Below are 23,196 nucleotides of genomic sequence, written 5' to 3' on the forward strand. Positions count from 1 at the left end.
GAGGAGTTGTGTGACATAAACAAAAGTTGGTAGGTGTGTTTCTTCATTTGAAAGATGATGTCTATTCAAATTTTGAACCAAGTGTGGCACTAGCAGTACCACCATGAGCATGCAAATCAGGTTTGCCTTAAAAACATGCTATAACAGTCATGAGCATTAATTACCTTTGAGATTAGATGTGATGAGTCAATGTATGAGGGGCATCAATAAAGTAAGTTTCCCTGGGGCTGTGAACTGCTATTTGCTGGAAGTGTTGAACTGTTATTCAAGATATTTACCACTTGAATTCAGAAATTTGTCGTACTGTGGGACCAACTTTTATATCCTGGTGTCATAGGAGTGTGCCACCTGGGATTGGAACCATTTTGCCACAACCATTTCTACTTCTTGGTGAGCTTGAAAATACTGGCTCTGATTACCGTATTTACTCGAGTCTAAGCCGCACTCGAATCTAAGCCGCACCTGAAAAATGAGACTCGAAATCAAGGAAAAAAAATTCCCGAATCTAAGCCGCACCTGAAATTTGAGACTCGAAATTCAAGGAGAGAGAAAAGTTTTAAGCCGCATCTCCAAATCTAAACAAAGTTGGTGCACTGTAATATGAGACAATTTAGGTCGAATGAATGACGATACAGCTACAGTAGTTTGGTTCGAGTCGTAAGCTTAGCAGTTAAGCTTTACCAGGCAGCCATTGCTATGCGTCAGGCGCTCCGTCCGTATTTATACGGGTACCCTTCCTTTTTCACGTGCTTCGTCTGGTTTGAATTGATTGCTTATTTTTCTTTGATCTGATACGCGCAGTTTTCTTTGTTACAGGTGTTTACGTCACTCTACGCTGAAAATACATTACTGTACTGTGTCATGCATTGTTTGTCGTACTCTGATACTGCGTGTTTATGGCCTGTCGCCGATCGCGGCAAGGCTTGCTTTTGTACGCGCTACCGCCGCTTACAAATAAAAAAAAAAGAAAAAGAGAGAGAGAGAGAGGAATCGTCTCATTAGCGAAACAATGGCAAGAGACTGCTACTTGTTGTTACTTACACTGCTGCTTTCTTTGATAAAGATCAACAAGAACCAAATAATAGACTACGTATGATAGAAGATGTTCTGAACGAGAGTTTAGCGAAAATTTTTCTCCGTTTGAAAATCTTTGCAGGTGCCTCTTTACTACATTACATTCTGCACAGAAATTAGTCATCTTAGATTTAAAAATCTAGTCAATTGCCTCGCTTCATTTCTGACTGTATCACTGTTTAGCATGACATATGTATATTCTTCCGCGTTTGCTGTTGTCTCACTCTAGTTTTGTGGTTTATTACGCAGACAGGATTTAAATGAGATAGCAGCAAACACGAAACAGTACATGGCAAAATGTTTATATTCGTATTATTCTTATGGTGACGAGAATCCTGCATGTGATTCACAATTTATAAAAGTTCCTATTAGCAACCATCTCTTCTCACAGATAGGAAAAAATTCAGAACGTAGAGTTGGCCATATTGACAAACATCCTAAACATTCTTGCCAGTCGGGTTTTCGTAGTACACTGAAATGCTGCTACATTCGAAGATGAACAATACGGAATTTGTATTTACTTCGTTGGATAATGTATGAAAATGCAGTGGTCGAAACTCGGCGCGGAGAAAAAAAGCTTGTCTTCCACTTTTTTTTTTTTTTTTTTTTTTTTTTTTTTTTTTTTTTTTTACACTGACACAGAGGTTTTGGCGCCAGTATTTATCTTTGTGCCTACAAAGCATGTCTGTGTAGCGCTACATATATTCGACGGCAGAACTAAGTTGTGGCGGCACCCACCGACATTTTTAAGAACTTCCGCTTGCTTTGCACTCGATTCTAAACCGCAGGCTGTTTTTTGGATTACAAAAACCGGAAAAAAAGTGCGGCTTAGATTCGAGTAAATACGGTAGACAATTTCTTGAGGCTCCAGACCAAATGTAAATCATTGGGAGTGAGGTCCAGTCTGTAGAGTGGATGATCAAACACCTCCCAGCCAAAAATTAGTAGGAGCGTTGTTGTTCATAAAGCGCTGTGTGGCCGAGCATTGTCATTTAACAAGACAATACCGACACTAAGAATCCTGCACAACTTGTTCTGAATGGCTCATCACAAGTGCCACATCGTTTCACAATAACACTCGGAATTCACTGTCTCACCCCTGGTCAGGAATTTAATGAGGAAAAAAAGCAGCTGTCAAAAAGCAGCTCCCACAGCATCATAGTCTGCTTGTATTTCGTCTTGCAGTTAGAGCCACAGTGGCAGTAATGCATTAACTTCTTTCTGGATTCTGAATTATTGTATTATGCAACCCATGTCTTGTCAATTGATGATATGGCCAAGAATGTTGTCACCATTGTCATTTTACCCATCGTCATCATTTTACCATGGCAGAATAGTCGAAACTGCCCCCATACACTTTGCTTTGTGTTCTGGAGTGAGTTTCTTTGACACCCATGTGGCTCACAGTTTCTGGAATAACAGGTGCTCCATGACAATTTTGTGTGACAAGGAGTGGCACATCTTTGGGAACAGAGTGTTCGCAGACAAGCTCGCCTGTAGTAATGGATGGCCTCCCACTATCCTCGTGATGAACATTTTGGCAGCCTGCTGCAAAGTCTCTACACCAGCAGTGTAGCATCTGCTTGCTTATGACAATAGGCCCATAGACGTGGCTCAGTTAATGATGAATTTCAAATGGTGCCATATTCTTTGCATTCGAAAACTGACTGCGCTTCATTTGCAGTGGGAAGTAGAAAAACAGCCTCCATTTTCAGCCTCTGCTGTGAGACCTTGGGAAGTTTTGTTAGTGCATGTGCCATGCCTTGCCATTATTCTGTCACATACACATGGTCACTTTGTGCAACGTATGGTTTGCTGTCGCTAGGACAAGTGGGAAACTTACTTTAAGGACGTGCCTCATACAATATCATCCACAAATCAAAGGTGCTCGAGATACGTTCCATTAATATCTATTACTTCATCAATTTCCCACTTTAAGAACACGATAACTTCCTTTAGGATGACTGAGCAAAGTTTTTATGATATGGAATCTACTTGCCAGGTTCACCTTCCAGATGTGAACTTCTCAGTATCTTGTTAAAGTCTTAATGCAACCTGTAGCACTGACATGTGTATTCTTTTGTGTAATAAGATTGGCTGAATCAGTACATCATTACTGATAGGCAATTTATGCAGATTTTATTGAAAAATATTCAGAAACTTTCTCAAAATCATTTACTCCTGAACAATGTCACTTCTGCATTCCGTACTTTTGTTAACAAGTTACAAGAGTTCCGTTGTGCTTTATCCATATTTAAAGCCAGCCCATTTCTTCACTTTATTAAAACCCGGTGTTCCTGTGATTGGCGATAATTTTAGTGAATATCTTGTACAGTACTGAGAAGTGTATAATTTTTTGTCTTGATTGTCTCCTGTCTTGCAAAGTAATACAGTTTTACCATTATTCCAGTATTGCATAATTGTCCTCCTCTGGATACATTATGTAAATACTTGTGTTTACTATTGAAAGGTTAGAGCTTTGGTGACTGTTGATGCAATATATATTAATTTTTATTAATCAGTCCCAGTCGTATGTTCTTTACACTGGCAGTATCTGTTTCAATAGTTTAGGCACAATCAGATGGACTACAGTAATAATAATAATAATAATAATAATAATAACATTGTCACTTTAGTGGGATCACAATAATTGAAATAAGACAAATAACTTTTCAGATATAAAACTGGAAAACATTGGTCTCCCACATTCAAGCAACATGTATATTTTGTTCACTATTGGTATATTCATTTTGTGAGTTAGCGTCGAATAATGTTTGTTAGTTAACTTCTTGCTTAGATAAAAAACTACAATTCTGATAATTAAAATAGATCTGAAGGTTAGTAAAACTAGCAGTTGCATTTTTTAAGATGGTTGTACCTTACATAATTAATCATGACCAGCACAAAAGAGTTACATGCCTAGACAAAACATACTCGGTGTCATTTGTGGGCCCCACAGGAAATACCCACAAAAGCACAAATAATTCAAACATTTAAATTAAACATGAGGGCAGAGTAACCAGGAACACCATCACAGCAATAGCTTACTTTCCGTTTCCAGGTTACTGGTTCTTAATCATGATGTGTATAACCCAAAATACATGAAAAAATTACATATATGTAATGTAATATTACAAGTAACATTAGGGCATTGTAACTATTAGATACATAGATAATAGAGCAAATTTCCAGAAAGCAACATTATTAAAATAAATCTCAAAACAGTTTACGATTTGTTTTATGATGAAATTCATATTGTTCATTAAGAATGGAACTTCCTAACTTTTTTTGCAGTGTGCATATTTCTACTAACAAATTCATTAAATTTCTCTTTTTCGAACAGGTGAAGAATATTCAGATTGTACTCAAAGGCAGTCATATAGAGTGACTACAGGTTTTGAAGTGTACACCAAAATTAGACTGAGCCAGTCCTCTGTCCTTTGTATGAGATCTTTACCCCTGAAATCAAAACTCCTTATTAAGTTTTTACAACTATTTTATGCATGTTAAAGTTCTTAAATTTGTGATTATGTTGTCTTTATATATTGTGATGTTTTTTATTAGTCTGTAATATGTGCAAGAAACTACTTATACATCAGAATTTGAAAAATTCTCAGAATCAGATGAACGGGGACTCCTACGTAGCTGGTTCCTGGGGTTGTGTGGGGAACTTGTTTGCAGACTAAGTCCAGGGTATAGTGCCTGTCTGTGAAGGCCCTGGTGAGACCTTCAGCATAGTGAGCAAGAGTGTTCTTGCCACTACAAATACACTGTCCCCAGGTGGTCAAGTTGTGTGGGAGGCATATTTTTGTGTGGAACGGATGTCGTCCTTTGAATTTACTGTACTGCTGGTAGTTGCTCCTCCCCTTCTCTTCTCTCAATTTTGCACCTTCCCTCCTTCCCCAGCTTCCTGGCCCCCAACTTCCTAAGTTAAACCTGGCAGTTGCATTGTGCTGCCATCCAATCCCTGTCTGCTCCACCTGACAGCACTCCCCCCACCCCTCCCTGCCATTACTCCTCCTTCCCTGCCCCATTCCAAATTGCTGCTTTTGTTCAGTGTGAAAGTTGCATTCCAGTCAGAGCTGACACAAATAGTGGTTGTGTGTGTGAGGTGTGCTTTCTTGTGTGAATGAGTGCTTTTTCTTTTCTACAGAAGGCTTTGGCTGAGAGCTAAATGTTTAACAGTCTGTTTGTTGTGTCTGTCTGCAACTCGACATATCATCTTCATGGTGAGTTCAATCTATTGTTTTCCTAATATTGTTGATGTTCCAACCTGGTCTTCCCTCTGTTTATTTATTTATTTATTTATTTATTTTTGTTCTCCAATAATCTATTAAACAAATCCTGTTTTTCTCCTCATCAGATCCTTCTAATGTATGGCTTGTACCATTTCTGCTTTCGTATGCTAAGTTTCTCACTGAAAAAAATGTACTGTAATTTATGTCCCTTTTTGCATTAAAACCCCATGGTACTGTCTTCTAGTAACACTTATTGTGATTTACAAGTGTTATTAGTATTCATAGAGGTGTTCTACTTCAGCATCAAAATGTGAAAAAGTTAATACATAGGCTTGGGGAACCATGGATTATCTTTGCTTTATTGCTTGTTTGTGTTTCATAGGTCAGTTTGAAAATTAAGGAATAATGTCTATCGCAAACTCGATTTGTGTAACAGGGAAGTAACCAACAATGACACTGCCTCATATGATAGTTACCTGATACCTGTGCAACTAATTGCAACTTTCAGATAATTCTGCCATTATCTGGAACCCATATTATTAGAGTCTCCATGCTGATAATGTTCTTGGTCTTAGATGTATAGTGAATGAAAGTAATGAAGCCAATTGAGATACAGAATAGAAGGTTGTGGTCCATGTAAATTAAAGCAAAGCAGTATGAAATACTCACATATAACCAATAACATAGCTTTTGAATTTTGGAAAATTCCTAATTTTGATCATTGAATCAATAAGAAACCTTAAGATGTTTTGCAGCTAGATAAGAGTACTCCACTCTTTATTCTAGAAAAGGATGGGTAATCCACAACAAAATTAATCTTATTACTTGCATTGTGGTCATGGAGATTACAAATAATTGTAAACTGACTTTTAGTCTGTCCTTGAATAATTTTAAGGAGGTACTGGAATGTGTGAGTAAGAATTAAAAGATCCTTAAGGACCTCATTGTATTTGGTTATCAGTTCAAAGTAATGTTCATGTTGCTTATTTTTACAAAACTAACAGTTCATTGATTGTAGCTGCACTGATCCAGAAAAGTAATTCACAAGATAACACAGAGTGAAATATCAAACAGTGGAAAATCCAGGATGGAATGTAACAATATTATGAAAAGCAAAGTTGCCACTCACCATATAGTGGAGATGCTGAGTCGCAGATAGGCACAACAAAAAGATAGATAGATAGATATTCAGCAATCACAGGCCCTGCAGACCACACTCTGCTTCCACAAACTGCTTCCATTCCTTCCTGTTTTGTGCCCGGTTCTTCCAGGTGTCTTCAATTCCCAGGGCTGCTAGGTCCTTCGCCAGGTCGTCCATCCAGCGCTGCCTTGGTCGTCCAATGGGACGTTTGGTGTTTGATTTCCCCGCTAGTGCCATCTTCACCTGTCTTCCATCTGGCATACAAGCTACGTGGCCCACCCATTGTATTCTTTTGCTCTTCATCTTCTGTAGGATAGTTGATTGTTGAATTAGGAGGTAGATTTCCTCGTTTTTCCTCCTCCTCAATTCTCCGTTATCTAAAACTGGTCCCCATATCTTCCTAATTGCTCTTCTTTCAAATATTAACAGTTTCTCCTTTTCTCGCTTAGCTATGCTCCACGTTTCTGAACCATACATTACTGTTGGGCATATCACTGTGTTGTAAATTTTCATCTTAGTGTTCGCTGGGATCGATTTAGAGCCAAGTGTCTCTGAAGGAATGCATGCATTTCATTCCCTCTGCTATTCTTTCCTTGATGTCTATTTTTATGTTGTTGTCCATGGTAAACCAAGATCCAAAGTATTTGAACTGGTGTACTCTCTTGAACTTCTTGCCATCTATCTCAAGAAATTCTTCCTGTTGTTGTCTTACTCCTAATTGCATGAACTCTTCTTTGTCTCGATTCACTTTGAGCCCTACCTTCTGTGCATAATTGTCCATTTTCTGGTACATTTCTTTCAACTCGTGCTTTGATTCACTTAGTAGTAATATGTCATCTGCATATTCAAGACAGTTGAAGTTACCATCCATTTCTACTCCAGCCCACTCCTGTTGCCTACACTCTTTTGTTACTTTCTCTAAGATGACATTAGACAGAACAGTTGAGAAAGCATCCCGTTGTCTGAGGCCTGTCTCAATCTCGAATGTTTCTGATGTGGCTCCTCAGAAATGTACTGTTGCCTTTGACCCTTCCATACAAGCTTGCACTATTCTCACTAGCTTCTCAGGGATTCTGAAGTCACGCATTGCATTTTATAGGCTATTCCTGTTGATGCTGTCATGCATATTGAAAATCGACGAACAGGCTGTAGATATCTTTATCATAATCCCAGTGTTTTTCAAACAGTGTCTTAGTGTGAAAATGTTGGTCGGTTTGGTTGAAATGCAAGCTTGGTACTCCTGTATGTTGTTCTCTGTGAATGGTTGCAATTTTCTGAGGATAATGATGGCCAGCACTTTGTATGTTACATTCAACAAACTGATTCCTCTGTAGTTACTGCATTCCATTTTGCTTCCCTTCTTGTATATTGGGCATATTATAGCCAATTTCATCCTTTTGGCAGTGTCTCCTCCTCCCATACCAACTGGATCAGTTTATATATCTCTATGTGCAAGTTCTCACCTCCCTCCTCGATTAATTCTGATGTTATTCTGTCCTCCCCTGGGCTGTGTTGTTTCTGAGTCCTTTGATTGCAATCTTCACGTCTTCTTCACTAACTTCCTGTTCTTCTTCTTCTTCTTCTTCTTCTTCTTCTTCTTCTTCTTTTGTTTCCTCTGTAGTGTTTGTAGGTAATATCTCATCTTGGTCTGGGCGATTCAACAGTTCTGAGAAGTATTCTTTTCATCTTTCTACAGTTCTTTCCTTGTCATTTATCAAGTTGTCATTCTTATCTCTAATGAAAAAAGTTGGGCTCTGAAATCCACATTTCTGATTTTTTTATGTATTGGGAGAATTGCCTTGAGTTCTTGTTTTGGGGCTCTGCCTCAACTTGTTCTGGTTGGATATATTCTCTTCTTTGCTCTTAGGATTTGCTTTGCTCCCTTCTGATGTCGATAAAATGTGCCTTTTTCTGCTCATTCTCCTTGTCAGCTAGCCACTTTTCCCTCATCTTCCTTCTCTTTTCAGTAGCCTTCTGGCATGCCTCGTTGAACCATTTTCTCTTCTTCATTACCTTCTTTCTTCCCAGTGTATCCTCTGCTACACTTAGTATTTATTTGTTTCCATCTTTCCTCCACATTCTCTCTTGGTCCCAGGGTCTCTACGACCTCGAAACGGTTTTTGATTTCTATAGCATAGTGTTCTTTAATGGCACTTTCTCGTAGTTTCTCAACTTTAAAAGCAGGTTCTAGTGTCCCCTTCTTCTTATGCATGTAGGCGAACATGAGTTTAAGCCTGCACACAATGAGGAAATGGTCTGACGCACAGTCAGCTCCTCGTACGACCTGACATCCATGACTCTATGGCTATAATGCTGGTCCACCAAGATGTGATCTATCTGGTTGGTGGTTCTTCCATCTGGTGAACACCATGTCCCCTTATGTATTCTCTGGTGTTCGAAGTAAGTTGAACTTACTCTTAGGTTCTTTAAGATAGCTAAATTGATCATCCTCTGACCATTCTCATTTGTCTCATCATGCAAACTGTGCCTTCCTATGGTTGGTATGTAGAATTCTTCTTTTCTTGCTTTTCCATTAAAATCTCCCAGCACTACCCTGATATTTCTAGTTGGTGTGCTCTCAATTGTTTGTTCTAGTTGGTCATAAAACTCTTCCTTTTCCTCATCTGTTTTATCCTCAGTTGGGGCATGAACATTGATGAATATGATGTCTGACACTTGGATTCCAAGTACTATGTAGGATATTCTCTTGTTAACAGCTTTGAATTCCATCACTGAATTTGCTGCTTTGTTGTGTATTACAAAACCAGTGCCGAATTCGTGTTTTTCTACACATCCGCCATAGAATAGTGTGTATCCATCCTCTTTGTGAGTTCCTTTTCCTAGCCATCTTGTCTCTTGTACCGCCACCAGGTCCAGTTTATATCGGTTAATTTCTCAGACCATAGTCTGGATGGTTCCTGGTCTATACAGGTTCTGAACATTCCAGGATCCAAAATTAAAATTAAATCATATGCCATTTGTCCTTTGCAGTTTTCGTATTCCATTGTATCCATCCAAGTCTGAGGCAAGTTTGTATTTCATAACAAAGAGTTTTTTTACAGGATTGGGCTGTTAGCCCAATGCCCAACTCTCCTCCTTTATCTGGGCTTGGGACCGGCAGTGGCTGTTGCAAGGTAACTGACCCCAGTTACAAATAAAGCTTTCGGCAATTAAGGCCTTCATAGACAACAGACAAAACACACACACACACACACACACACACACACACACACACACACACACACACACACCTGCAGCCTCAAGCAACTGAAACCACACTGCAAGCAGCAGCACCAGTGCATGATGGGAGCGGCAAATGGGTGAGGGTAAGGAGGAGGCTGGGGCGGGGAGGGGGAGGGATAGTATGGTGGGGGTGGTGGACATTGAAGTATGCAGGTTAGATGGAGGGCATGGGAGAGTTTGGGGGGGGGGGGGGGGAGGAGAAGGAAAAGGAGCGAAGTAAAAAGTCTGGGTGTGATGGTGGATTGACGGCTGTTTAGTGCTGGAATGGGGACAGGGAAGGGGCTGGATGGGTGAGGACAATGACTAACAAAGGTTTAGGCCAGGAGCATTATGGGAACATAGGATGTATTGCAGGGAAAGTTCCCTCCTGCGCAATACAGGAAATCTGGTGTTGGTGGGAAGGATCTATATGGCACAGGCTATGAAGCAGTTGTTGAAATGAAGGATGTCATGTTTTGCAGCATGTTCAGCAACAGTGTGCTCTACTTATTCTTGGCCACAGCTTGTCGGTGGCCATTCATGTGGACTGACAGCTTGTTGGTTGTTATGCCCACATAGAATGCAGCACAGTCATTTCAGCTTAGCTTGTAGATCACATGACTGGTTTCACAGGTAGCCCTGCCTTTGATGGGATAGGTAATGTAGTGGTGGTGGTAGGATGTATGAGACAGGTTTTACATCTAGGTCTATTACAGGGGTATGAGCCATGAAGTAAGGGGTTGGAAGTGGGGGTTGTGTAGGGATGGACAAGGATATTGTGTAGGTTCAGTGGATGGCGGAATACCACTTTGGGGGGGGGGGGGGGGGGGAGGGTGGAAAGGGTAGTAAGCAGGACATTTCTAATTTCAGGGTACAGTGAGAGGTAATTGAAACCCTGGCGGAGAATGTAATTCGGTTGCTCCAGTCCTGGGTGGTGCTGAGCTATGAGGGGAATGCTCCTCTGTGGCCAGACTTTGGGAGGTGGTGGGGGACTAGAAAGATAAGGTACGTGAAATTTGTTTTTGTTGAAGGTTGGGAGGATAAATACGATCTGTGAAGGCTTCAGTGAGATCTTCGGTATATTTTGAGAGGGACCACTCGTCACTGCAGATGCGATGACCACTGGACCTCTTGGTATGGAATGGCTAGCAGCTGTCAAAGTGGAGGTATTGGTGGTGGTTAGTAGGTTTGATATGGACAGAGGTACTGATGTAACCATCTTTGAGGTGGAGGTCACCATCTTGGAAGGTGGCTTGTTGGGTTGAGTAGGATCAGGTGAAGCAAATGGGGGAGAAATTGTTGAGGTTCTGGAGAAATGTGGATAGTGTGTCCTCACCATCGATCCAGATCGCAAAGATGTCATCAATGAATCTGAACTGGGCAAGGGGTTTAGGATTCTTATGTTTTTAGGAAGGATTCCTCTAGTTGGCCCATGAATGGGTTGGCATAGGATAGTGCCATGTGCGTGCCCATGGCCATACCCCGGATTTGTTTGTAGGTAATACCTTCAGAGGAGAAGTAAATGTGGGTGAGGATATAGTTGGTCATGGTGACTAGGTATGAGATTGTTGGTTTGGAATCCGTCGGGCATTGGGAAAGGTAGTGTTCAATAGTGGTAAGGCCATGGGCATTAGGAATGTTAGTGTAAAGGGAGGTGGCATCAATAATGACGAACAGAGCACCGTATGGTAAAGGGACAGGAACTGTGGAGAAAGTGGTTGGTATCTTTTATATAGGAGGGTAGGTTCCGAGTAATAGGTTGAAGGTGTTGGTCTATGAGAGCAGAGATTCTCTCTGTGGGGGCACAGTAACCGGCCACAATGGGGCATCGTGGATGGTTTGGTTTATGGACTTCAGGGAGTGGTAGAAGTGAGTAGAGAAGTGGACTCCGGGGAGAGGTATTTCTGAAATGTTGTCACAGTGGCAGGTTTGTAGGTGGGAGTATGCGACAGCTGGCAGAGTCCTTCTGCCAGGTAATCCTTGCGGTTGAAAAAAAAAAAAAACATTGGTGGAGCCTTGAAATATTTTGTACATGATAAGCTGGAAATTCAAGTATCGGTGGTTTTCTTTCTTTCATGGTTTCCTGTTCTGTACTACTTCATGTTTTTTGTAAGAACGCCATGTCCTTCATATATCTCAGTATGAATACTAGTTTACCTTGTGGTCCCTTTATTTATTATTATTATTATTATTATTCTTTCAGGTACCGCGTGACATTCTTTCTCCATCAGAGACCTTGGATGTTGCACAGATAAAATTTCCTACTAACCAACCAAGCGATGATTGGTCTATACCATCTAGGTTACTGATGGCATCCATTGGTTCGCAAGGCACAATGGGTGGGCTTCTGGTTGCTGGGTTTGTAAGTAATACACAAATAATTATTGTATTTTTATAATCTAGGTAGGCTTGGCATGTGCCTCACAGAATTTGTAACAGAATTTAACGTGCGCATTGAAAGTTTTCACACATCTGCATAATTATATTTCAGTGGAAAAATATAAAATAAATATAATAAATGTAATATATTTAATAATACAATATAATAAATATAAAATAAATAAAAATATAAAAATATTTGCACATTTGAAGATATTATGTATTACTATCTTATAAGATATACTACTGTATTCATTTGTTTTCTATTGCTTTTGTGGCTTTCTAGCATATATTTGGTTCATTTTGTCAAACAGAATTAGTGTAACTTCCTGAAAAGTTAAAACTGTGTGCCGGACCGAGACTCGAACTCGGGACCTTTACCTTCTGCGAGCAAGTGATCTACCAACTGAGCCAACCAAGCATGACTCACAGCTCGTCCTCACAACTTCAGTTCTGCCAGTACCTCGTCTCCTACCTTCCAAACTTCACAGAAGCTGTTCTGCGATCCTTGCAATTGCCCATGAAAGGCAAAGGTCCCGAATTCGAGTCTCGGTCCGGCACACAGTATTAATCTGCCAGGAAATTTCATATCAGCGCTCACTCTGCTGCAGAGCGAAAATTTCATTCTGGAAACACCCTACAGACTGTGGCTAAGCCATGTCTCTGCAATATCCTTTCTTCCAGGAGTTCTAGTTCTGCACGGTTCATAGAAGAGTTTCGGTGAAGTTTGGAATGCAGGAGACTAGGTACTTGCAGAATTGAAGCTGTGAGGACGGGTTGTGAATCCTGCTTGGGTAGCTCAGTTGGTAGAGCACTTGCCCATGAAAGGCAAAGGTCCCGAGTTCAAATCACGGTATGGCACACAGTTTTAATCTGCGAGAAAGTTCCATATTGGTGCTAACTCTGCTGCAGAGTGAATATTTGATTCTAGGATTATTGGAGCCAAAAGTCAGCTATTGACAGGTGAAGAATTAACTGAACTAAGAAGAATACATTTTTGATACTGTATAAAAAAAGGTACTTACAAGAGAGGTTGGTATATAAGTTGAAAAAATGTAGAGCTGCATGAAATTCACTTCAGTGATGTGAGTGAAAGGAGTGGAGTTAGTCTGAAGCAGTTAAGGAAAACTGAATGTACTAGTGTAACCTTAATGTATGTTAAAAATAGACAAAATGATAAAAACTTTTAAAGGGATTAAATCTTTGCAAGATCAACATGATCCGAGAGGGGAAAAATGTGAGTTGAGATAATTGCATTGTAGCTGGACATAATTAGGGTGTAGAATGTCTTCAGAATGTAAATTATGATGAGTCCAGTTTCAGTAGCTTGGTATGAATTACAAAAAATGTCATTTTTTAGTGTCAAATATTTTAATTCGTCTTATTAATAACCAGTCTTCTATAGTTTAAATTTTTAAAACTGCTGAAAAATTCATGAGTTACACTGTGGCAAAGAAGCTTCCTATGTTGTCAGTATATCATTATTGCTTCCACATTATATTCTGTGTGTGACATTTACTCAAATTTTAATACCCTGAAAGAGATTTCATTTTATCATCATCAGCAACACCATCAGGCATAACATACAGAAGCAAATAAGGAATAGCAGAGAATGTAAAAATGGCAGTTTTAATTTTTTATTGTTCTTTTTTCTTGCCACTCAGTTAATAATCTTACATTTGGTGTCTGTGCAGTTACTGAAGACTGTAGGCTGGCGCCTTGTACTGGTGACGGGAGCAGTGTATGGTTGCCTGTACTTATATGAAAGATTGACGTGGACCAACAAAGCAAAAGAGCGTGCATTCAAAAGGCAGTATGTTGCACACGCTACAAAGAAACTCCGGCTTATTGTTGATTTGACTTCTGCCAACTGCAGTCACCAAGTACAACAGTGAGTATAAATGCAGTACTCATAAATAAAACAACTACATTTTTCAAAAGTTTTCTTTTTGTGGTAGTTTGCACAGCTGTCACATTTGAGAAGCAAAAACCATTTGACTCCCTTTTTCATTATTTCCAAAGATTAGTTTAAAAATATAGGAAAATGAATAGATGTATTTCTGTTGTATAATGTATTGAGGTATTTATGTCAGAGGTGTTTATAAAATATATAGAGCAGTTCACCAATAACATTTGATGGAAGAATTCCATAGGTGAAAATGTGGGGTGGGAAGAGCTAACATTTAACCATAACAAAGCCAGAATCGTTTTCATTTTGTTCCCCACCTAACCCAACTCTCACCACTGGTCTTTTATTTACATATTTATTTGTGATAGAGACTAAGTTGTTCTTCTGTATAGCATTCTGTGATAGTTACGTATTTTCTCTCTGGAATAGACAGCTTTTCGATTTCCTCGTTAAGAAATGACAGAAATGTTGCAGTAGTAAATTGCATACTTGAAGTTCAGCTGTATTGTTCTTGTCAGATTATGCCCTTTCCACCACCATGTTCACAGGGAAAGGCATTTTGACATCACATAAGATTGATTGTGGTGAAAGTGAAATTAAAGTACATACATAAATTGCATGTACTGTTAGTGTTAACACTTTGAGTCAGTAGCTTTAGATACCAGCATAAGCTGGCACTGGTGGGACCAACAGGTCTATCACATTACTTTAGTGGATATAAAGTGGTTATACTTAAAGAATAGATTAGGAAATGAGGCACTTACAGGAGTAAAGGAGTTTTGCTATTTAGGGAGTAAAATAACTGATGATGGTCGAAGTAGAGAGGATATAAAATGTAGACTGGCAATGGCAAGGAAATCGTTTGTGAAGAAGAGAAATTTGTTAACATCGGGTATAGATTTAAGTGTCAGGAAGTCGTTTCTGAAAGTATTTGTATGGAGTGTAGCCATGTATGGAAGTGAAACATGGACGATTAATAGTTTGGACAAGAAGAGAATAGAAGCTTTCGAAATGTGCTACAGAAGAATGCTGAAGATAAGGTGGGTAGATCACGTAACTAATGAGGAGGTATTGAATAGGATTGGGGAGAAGAGAAGTTTGTGGCACAACTTGACTAGAAGAAGGGATCGGTTGGTAGGACATGTTTTGAGGCATCAAGGGATCACAAATTTAGCATTGGAGGGCAGTGTGGAGGGTAAAAATCGTAGAGGTAGACCACGAGATGAATACACTGAGCAGATTCAGAAGGATGTAGGCTGCAGTAGGTACTGGGAGATGAAGAAGATTGCACAGGATAGAGTAGCATGGAGAGCTGCATCAAACCAGTCTCAGGACTGAAGACCACAACAACAACAACTTAAAGAATGTATGAAAAGTGCTTCAGTCTTAGATTGGACATGTCCGGAAGAACAGACACCATGCAGAATCTGCAGCTGTGAAACATTATATGCAAATTAAAGGGGATCACTGCTGTCAGCTCCAGTGGGACATTATACAGAATCACTGGCTATGAGCAAAAATGTGTACCAGTCTGGGATTCAAACCCTGGATCTCTTGCTTACTAGATAGCTGCTGATTCTGCATGGTGTCTGTTCTTCTGGACCTGTCCGAAAGAACATACACCACACATTCATGTATAACTGATATGCCTAGCTGTGGAATGGATCCACTTTCTTCAATGTGAATGCACAAATACATCTGACCTCCTTTGGGAATCTCAAAGTAGCAAACATTGAGAAAAATTGACAGGGATTGCAGATAGGTGCCACTTGGATGGAATGTGGATTGTCTGTGAGGCGTGCCAGGATACTCCATGCAGTTGCAATAATGCTGCGTCCCGGAGTGCTGGAAGAAGGAAAGATCACTCAGAGCTGTGGATAAGAGAAGATAAAATATGGGAAATGAATCTTAAGTAACATTTGACTAACAGCCAAGATTTAACTTGAGGGGAATAATAATAATAATAATAATAATAATAATAATAATAATAATAATAAATTCCGTGGAGGCCCGGAAAAGAATAGGCCTCCAGTACGTTCTGCCAGTCGTAAAAGGTGTCAAAAAGAACAAACCACTAATAGGGCTAACCCCCTGTTTAGTGTGATGAGTTGGTTCAGGACAGAACTAAAGAAGCCTCAGACAAGCGCCGTCATGGTCGGGGACGACACTTGAACCCTATGCCCGTCCACAATGGTAACGATACTGCTAGCCACACAGAAAATGATTTAAATCCAAATAGAGGTGTTTTGCAGGATATGCTTCCTGCAACCACTCTAGAAGGAAAACTAAGACAGAGGATGAAATGGTCAGATGAAGTTAACAGACACCGCATGTTCTGTTATTACCAAGCAACAAACTTAGGAACCAACACAACTGGATACAGATCACAAGTATACACAACATTTATTACCAGATACCCAGAATTAAAATTTTTAACAAAACAACGACTAGCTGATCAGATCCGTGTAATAATCAAAAATAACAGGATACCCCAGTCAGAATTAGAAAACATCAAACAACAAGTACAACAAATACTGGAACAAAATAATGTGCAATCAGAAGAAGAAGAAAATACAGTAATGGACTCAAACATCCCAGAGCAAACAAACAAAGAACAACACACATCAATTAAACAATCAGAGGAAAACGAAATCTTAAGACAGCCACCAGAACAAGTAAAAATAGAACACGAAGTGACACACATGTTAGATATAGAAGAAAAATTTCAGCTGACATATATAGAATACAAAGACACAAGTACAGACATTAGACCATTCTTGCATAGACCGCCAAATAACCCACAAGTCGAAACAACAATAAAAACTATCAACACAATCATACACAACAAAATAAATGAAAACACAACTATGGATGAGTTACAACTACTGGTTTATATAGGAGCACTCACTACACTAAATATACACACTAGGCAGAGATCAGAACCAACCAACACACAGAAGAAACCCACAAAACCAGCATGGCAACACAGGCTACAGATCAGAATAGAAAAACTGAGAAAAGACATCGGACAGCTAACACAATTTATAAGAAATGAAATGTCACAAAAAAAACGAAAAAGGTTTGGTAAAATCTCACAAGAAGAAGCGATAGAGCAATTAGATGAAAAGAAGCAGAAATTACAAGCATTGGCCAAACGACTTAGAAGATACAAAAAAAGTGAAAATAGAAGGAAACAAAACCAAACATTCAACACAAACCAAAAGAAGTTTTACCAGACAATAGATAACACACACATTAAAATAGACAATCCACCAAACATAACAGAAATGGAACACTTCTGGAGTAACATACGGTCAAACCCGGTACAACATAACAGGCATGCACGGTGGATACAAGCAGAAACAGGCACATACAAGTTGATACCACAAATTCCTGAAGTAAAAATTTTGCAACATGAAGTCACCCAAGCAATTAATTCTACTCACAATTGGAAAGCCCCTGGGAAAGATATAATAGCAAATTTCTGGCTAAAGAAGTTCACCTCAACACATTCACATCTAACTAAATTATTTAACATATCTAAAAAGAAAGATGATGAGACTTACCAAACAAAAGCGCTGGCAGGTCGATAGACACACAAACAAACACAAATATACACACAAAATTCAAGCTTTCGCAACAAACTGTTGCCTCATCAGGAAAGAGGGAAGGAGAGGGAAAGACGAAAGGATGTGGGTTTTAAGGGAGAGGGTAAGGAGTCATTCCAATCCCGGGAGCGGAAAGACTTACCTTAGGGGGAAAAAAGGACAGGTATACACTCGCACACACACACATATCCATCCACACATACAGACACAAGCTCGATCTTTAGGTTTCAGATAAGTTATTCCATGTGTAAGTGTATCAGGGAATGTGTATGGGTCTGCAATGTAACTGTTAAATAATTTATGATATGAATATAACAGAGGGAAACATTCCACGTGGAAAAAATATATCTAAAAAGAAAGATGATGAGACTTACCAAACAAAAGCGCTGGCAGGTCGATAGACACACAAACAAACACAAATATACACACAAAATTCAAGCTTTCGCAACAAACTGTTGCATCATCAGGAAAGAGGGAAGGAGAGGGAAAGACGAAAGGATGTGGGTTTTAAGGGAGAGGGTAAGGAGTCATTCCAATCCCGGGAGCGGAAAGACTTACCTTAGGGGGAAAAAAGGACAGGTATACACTCGCACACACACACATATCCATCCACACATACAGACACAAGCAGACATATCCGGTACAACATAACAGGCATGCACGGTGGATACAAGCAGAAACAGACTCATACAAGATGATACCACAAATGCCTCACGTGATAATTTTGCAACATGAAGTCACCCGAGCAATTAATTCTACGCACAATTGGAAAGCCCCTGGAAAAGATAAAATAGCAAATTTCTGGCTAAAGAAGTTCACCTCAATACATTCACATCTAACTAAATTATTTAACATTAATGATATGAATATAACAGAGGGAAACATTCCACGTGGAATCGAGCAGACACAGCAAACCCAGCTAAATATCACCCCGTAACATGCCTACCAACAATATACAAAATATTAACTTCAGTCATTACACAGAAATTATTGACACACAACACAGAACAAAATTATAAATGAAGAACAAAAAGCCTGTTGCAAAGGAGCACGAGGATGTAAAGAGCAACTGATAATAGATGCAGATGTGACATATCAAGCTAAAACTAAAAAAAGGTCGCTACACTACGCGTACATTGATTACCAAAAAGCTTTTGATAGTGTACCCCACTCATGGTTACTACAAATATTGGAAATATACAAAGTAGATCCTAAATTGATACAGCTCCTAAACATAGTAATGAAAAATTGGAAAACCACACTTAATATCCAAATAAATTCAAATATCATTACATCACAGCCAATACAGATTAAGCGTGGAATATACCAAGGAGACTCATTAAGTCCTTTCTGGTTCTGCCTTGCTCTGAACCCACTATCCAACATGCTAAATAATACAAATTATGCATACAATATTACTGGAACATACCCACACAAAATCACACATTTGCCATACATGGATAATCTAAAACTTCTGGCAGCAACAAATCAACAACTCAACCAATTACTAAAGATAACAAAAGTATTCAGCAATGATATAAATATGGCTTTTGGAATAGACAAATGTAAGAAAAATAGCAGTCAAGGGAAAACACACTAAACAAGAAGATTACATATTGGATAACAACAGCGACTGCATAGAAGCAATGGAAAAAACAGATGCCTATAAATATCTAGGATACAGACAAAAAATAGGAATAGATAATACAAATATTAAAGAAGAACTAAAAGAAAAATATAGACAAAGACTAACAAAAATACTGAAAACAGAATTGACAGCAAGAAACAAGACAAAAGCTATAAATACTTACGCTATACCAATATTGACCTACTCATTTGGAGTAGTGAAATGGAGTAACACAGACCTAGAAGCACTCAATACACTTACACGATCACAATGCCACAAATATAGAATACATCACATACATTCAGCAACAGGAAGATTCACACTAAGCAGAAAGGAAGGTGGAAGGGGATTTATCGACATAAAAAACCTACATTATGGACAGGTAGACAATTTAAGAAAATTCTTTCTAGAACACGCAGAAACTAGCAAAATACACAAAGCAATCACTCATATAAATACATCGGCTACACCACTGCAATTTCATAACCACTTCTACAACCCTTTAGATCACATAACATCAACAGATATGAAGAAAGGAAATTGGAAAAAGAAAACACTACATGCCAAGCACCCGTATCATCTAACACAGCCACACATCGATCAAGACGCATACAACACATGGCTAAGAAAAGGCAATATATACAGTGAGACGGAAGGATTCATGATTGCAATACAGGATCAAACAATAAACACCAGATATTACAGCAAGCATATTATTAAAGATCCCAATACCACAACAGATAAATGCAGACTTTGCAAACAACAAATAGAAACAGTAGATCACATAACAAGCGGTTGTACAATACTAGCAAATACAGAATACCCCAGAAGACATGACAATGTAGCAAAAATAATACATCAACAGCTTGCCTTACAACATAAACTAATAAAACAACACGTTCCCACATACAAGTATGCACCACAAAATGTACTGGAGAATGATGAATACAAATTATACTGGAACAGAACCATTATAACAGATAAAACAACACCACATAGCAAACCTGACATCATACTCACCAATAAAAAGAAGAAATTAACACAACTAATCGAAATATCCATACCCAATACATCAAATATACAAAAGAAAACAGGAGAAAAAATTGAAAAATACATCCAACTGGCTGAGGAAGTCAAGGACATGTGGCATCAGGATAAAGTTGACATTATACCAATTATACTATCAACTACAGGAGTCATACCACACAATATCCACCAGTACATCAATGCAATACAGCTACATCCAAACTTATATATACAACTACAGAAATCTGTAATTATTGATACATGTTCAATTACCCGAAAGTTCCTAAATGCAATATAACACATACCGTACAGTTAAAAGGAAGTGACGCTTGATCAAGGTCCGCGTCACTTTCCATTTTTAACCAGACTTAACGTCTGAGAAAGTAAAGAAATAATAATAGTAGTAGTAGTACAGGGTATCCAGCAAAGGAGTCCCTTATTTCAAAATTAAATATCTTGAAAACTAAGGTCGATAGATGAATGCAACAAAGCTGTAAGAATTTTATACAGAAGTTTCAAAAAAGTTTGGAAACCTGCTAACAGATGGAGCTTTAGTCACAATATGTAGTGCCTGTAAATATTGCGCAGCAGCTCAGAGTGATCAGTTCTCCCGTTGAAACATGAAAGGAGGTTAGTGTACTGAAGGAAGAGGTTGAAATCATGTATTCTGTTGTGTCACTGTACATACTATCAAATATGTTGCCACAGTTTCTGAAATTTTTCAGCTAAACCCAAGATAATCCATCTGAAAAATTGGAGCTGAGACTGGTTTGGAGCGATCCAGCATGCACAGAATACTGAGACTAGCCTACATGTTTCCATACCTGTATGAGCTGTGCGACAGAGGGCTGACTTTGTGAACCAGATTCTCAGAATGATCAATAATGAAGGACTTGATGTTGGCTGCATCTGGTTCACAGATAAAGTACACTCCCACCTGAATGGAGTCATGAATAAACAAAACTGATGTTTTTGGGGTTAGAAAATCCCCTTTTGTATGAAGTGAGACCACTGAATCCTCCTAAAGTTTCTGTTTTTGCTGTAGTATGCAGCAGAGGCATTATTGGCACTTTTTTCATGTGGTAAACTACAACTACTGAATGTTACATTGTGGCCGATTATCACCACACAGTTAGTGTTGGAAGATCGACCAGGCACCGAGTGGTTCACGCAGGAAAGATGGGGCCAGACTACATCGCACTGAACAGGTGTTTCACTTTCTTGATGAATACTTTGGGAATAGAGTCACTGAGTAAGACTGTTGTAAATTTACTGATACAGGAATGGACTGGCCTCCATATTGTCCCACTCTAACTCCTTCTGATGCCTTATTTGGGGCACATTGGAAGACACTGTCTACTGGAACCATCACACCATGCAGGATGTCCTTGAATCCTTGGTCCATATGGTATCTAAATCCATTTCCAATAAGACACTACAGGATGTGATAGCAAATTTCAGTGTTTGGTTGCACCACCTCCATACTGTCATTGGTGGATATACAGAAAAGATTGTAATGTGATTGCAAAAACTGCTTTCAGAGGATGACTTTAATTACACATGCCGATACTGTAAAAGCTTCACAGTGCACAGAGCCATCTGTTAGCAATTTTTCAAACTATTTCAAAACTTCTGTATAAAATTCTTACAGCTTTCAAAAAAAAAAAGTTTCCTGCACTTGTCTGTCAATCTTAGTTTTTATTTTTTTGAAATTATTAATATTGAATTATGAAATCAGTGACTCCTTTGCTAGACACCCGATGATGATAAATTTATGGAGATTGTCAACCCCAACTGGTGCATCTCCAGGTGGCAGATAGAGGAATGCTCAGCAGGTATGTGGGCTAGGTGGGAAATAAAATACCACCCACAGATCAAAATGACACCCAAAATCCATGCTGCATCTGACTTGGAACAAGCAGGAGTTAGGTCAGCGTCTGTTCACCAGGAGATGCAGCTGTAAACATGCTCCAGGAGCTCACGATCCCTGGTTCTACACCACTAGCAAAAGCTAGGAGATTGATGATAAGCAAACCTGACTTGTACGAGAAAAGAGAATTACCTCAGGTGGACGATCCACCCACTGCAAACTGGCAACCAGGCATTCAGATTCTGAGGAGCTTCAGTTTATGTGAGAGAGCAAGTTGGAATGCTCTGCTAAACTTCTGTGAAAAGTGCACACTTACATTGGCACTTTCAATATTCAGACATCAATCAAGCAGAAAAACTACACAGTTCTCTCAACAGAACTCACGTAGCAGAAAATCCAAATTCTCGCCCTGCAAGAAACACGCTTCACAGATTCAGAAACATTAGACTACAATAATTACAAAATCTTCAAAAGTGGAACAAACAAGAAAATTAGCAAAAGAGCAGCACTATTTGGCATTGCCTTCATTGTGGACAAAAAAGTTTCAGCTAAAGATCTGAAGCTCAATAACAACGGAATTATGACCTTAAGAATCAAACACACACACAAAAAATTATACTTTTATTAACATAATTGCACCAGCAAATGGTGACAATTAAAAGATCCCAAAAAACAGAAAGATTCTGGGAAGAACTTGAAACAGAGGTGGCCAAAATTCCAAAAGATGATGTGAGAATTCTAATTGCTAATTTTTAATGCCAAAATTGATGGGAAACGCAAATACGAGAGGATGGTGAGAGAATATCCTGCTCACAAGTTCGCCAACCAATAAGAATGGTACATGACTCATTGAGTTATGCAGATACAACAGCCTAAAAATTATGTCAACCTCACATCACGGGTGGGGGATAGACAGTCACCCATCCAACATTTAGGAGAATTTCAGATTGATCAAATGATGATATCATATGACTACCAAAAATAAATCCGTGATGTGCAAGTATACAGAGGTGCAAACACAAATTTGGATCAGTATTTAACCAGAGTCAAAATTAAATTCAAACCCGTAAGAGAATTCAACAGGAAAACACATACGATGCAA

General features: G+C 39.0%; 1 protein-coding gene across 4 annotated transcripts in view; it reads left to right on the plus strand.

Moving 5' to 3' along the window:
* LOC126252754 (transmembrane GTPase Marf) overlaps window positions 1–23,196 on the plus strand; it is a 216,878-nt gene that overhangs the window by 188,021 nt on the left and 5,661 nt on the right. For all 4 annotated transcript variants that reach the window (XM_049953663.1, XM_049953662.1, XM_049953664.1 and 1 more), the window contains 2 exons: window positions 11,879–12,037; window positions 13,749–13,945. In XM_049953663.1, the coding sequence (XP_049809620.1) occupies window positions 11,879–12,037; window positions 13,749–13,945 (356 nt within the window). The remainder of the gene's footprint in view (window positions 1–11,878; window positions 12,038–13,748; window positions 13,946–23,196) is intronic.

This window comes from Schistocerca nitens, chromosome 4 (genome assembly GCF_023898315.1).
Source record: "Schistocerca nitens isolate TAMUIC-IGC-003100 chromosome 4, iqSchNite1.1, whole genome shotgun sequence".
Lineage (NCBI taxonomy): Eukaryota > Metazoa > Arthropoda > Insecta > Orthoptera > Acrididae > Schistocerca > Schistocerca nitens.